Source organism: Penaeus monodon, chromosome 32 (assembly GCF_015228065.2).
Source record: "Penaeus monodon isolate SGIC_2016 chromosome 32, NSTDA_Pmon_1, whole genome shotgun sequence".
Taxonomy (NCBI): domain Eukaryota; kingdom Metazoa; phylum Arthropoda; class Malacostraca; order Decapoda; family Penaeidae; genus Penaeus; species Penaeus monodon.
The window spans coordinates 24,802,608-24,803,346 of NC_051417.1; the positions used below are offsets into that span (position 1 = coordinate 24,802,608).

Consider the following 739-nt stretch of genomic DNA (forward strand, 5'->3'; position numbering starts at 1 on the left):
GTGATATTAAAGGCAACACATGGTATAATACATAGAGTTACATCAGTGTGGTTAAGTGCCCAGTACATAACGTAGTACAGTTACACAAGGTGAGTGAAAATTATTATATAGTATGGGCACATATAATGTACATGCATTTTATTGGATTGTGTATGCTGGTGGATATCCCGAAGCAGCGTTCAGAAAGTCATTATCTACAGAGGTTAAATAATGGGAAAGAGGACGTTGGGTAGAGATGGTGACTGTCGTGGATGTGTTAGTGATGATACCGCAGAGTTTTCACTAGATCTCGAAACCTTGCTCATCGAACTTCACTCCCGCAGCTCGCTGCTGCTCGGCAATGGCTAGGAGTTCGTATACGTGTGCGGGGAGGGGGCCAGGGGTGGGGATGGCGTCGGACTCCGGTCGGTAACCTGCTTCGTCGGCAATGTAGGTGACTTCAACGAATCCACCTTCAGGGAGGGGGAACCTATCGGGGCACAAGAAACGACACGCACTTTAGCCAATTGGGAAAGCGAGAGTCATGTCGAAAGGGAATTTAGCTTTTTCTAAGTATTCCTTCCAGTGTGTATGATGGACAAGGAAGTGTGAAGCTTTGCAGTCAGGATGTTTCGCATTTGACTGTGATTCTGGGATGGAATGAACCTACGGCTTATACAGGCCCATATTTAGAAAATGGTTGCGTGAAATTCGAAACAAAAGAAAAATGTCCTCTCTGCAAGGCAAAACATTTGCGCTG

The 739-nt window shown here is 45.6% G+C and overlaps 1 protein-coding gene across 1 annotated transcript in view; it reads right to left on the bottom strand.

The window, feature by feature from the left end:
* Positions 1–108: 108 nt before the first annotated feature.
* Positions 109–739, bottom strand: part of LOC119593763 (cuticle protein AMP1B-like) — a 1,354-nt gene continuing 723 nt past the window's right edge. Inside the window, exon 3 of the mRNA XM_037942779.1 lies at positions 109–469. Within this exon, the coding sequence (XP_037798707.1) occupies positions 283–469 (187 nt within the window). The 3' untranslated portion in view covers positions 109–282. The remainder of the gene's footprint in view (positions 470–739) is intronic.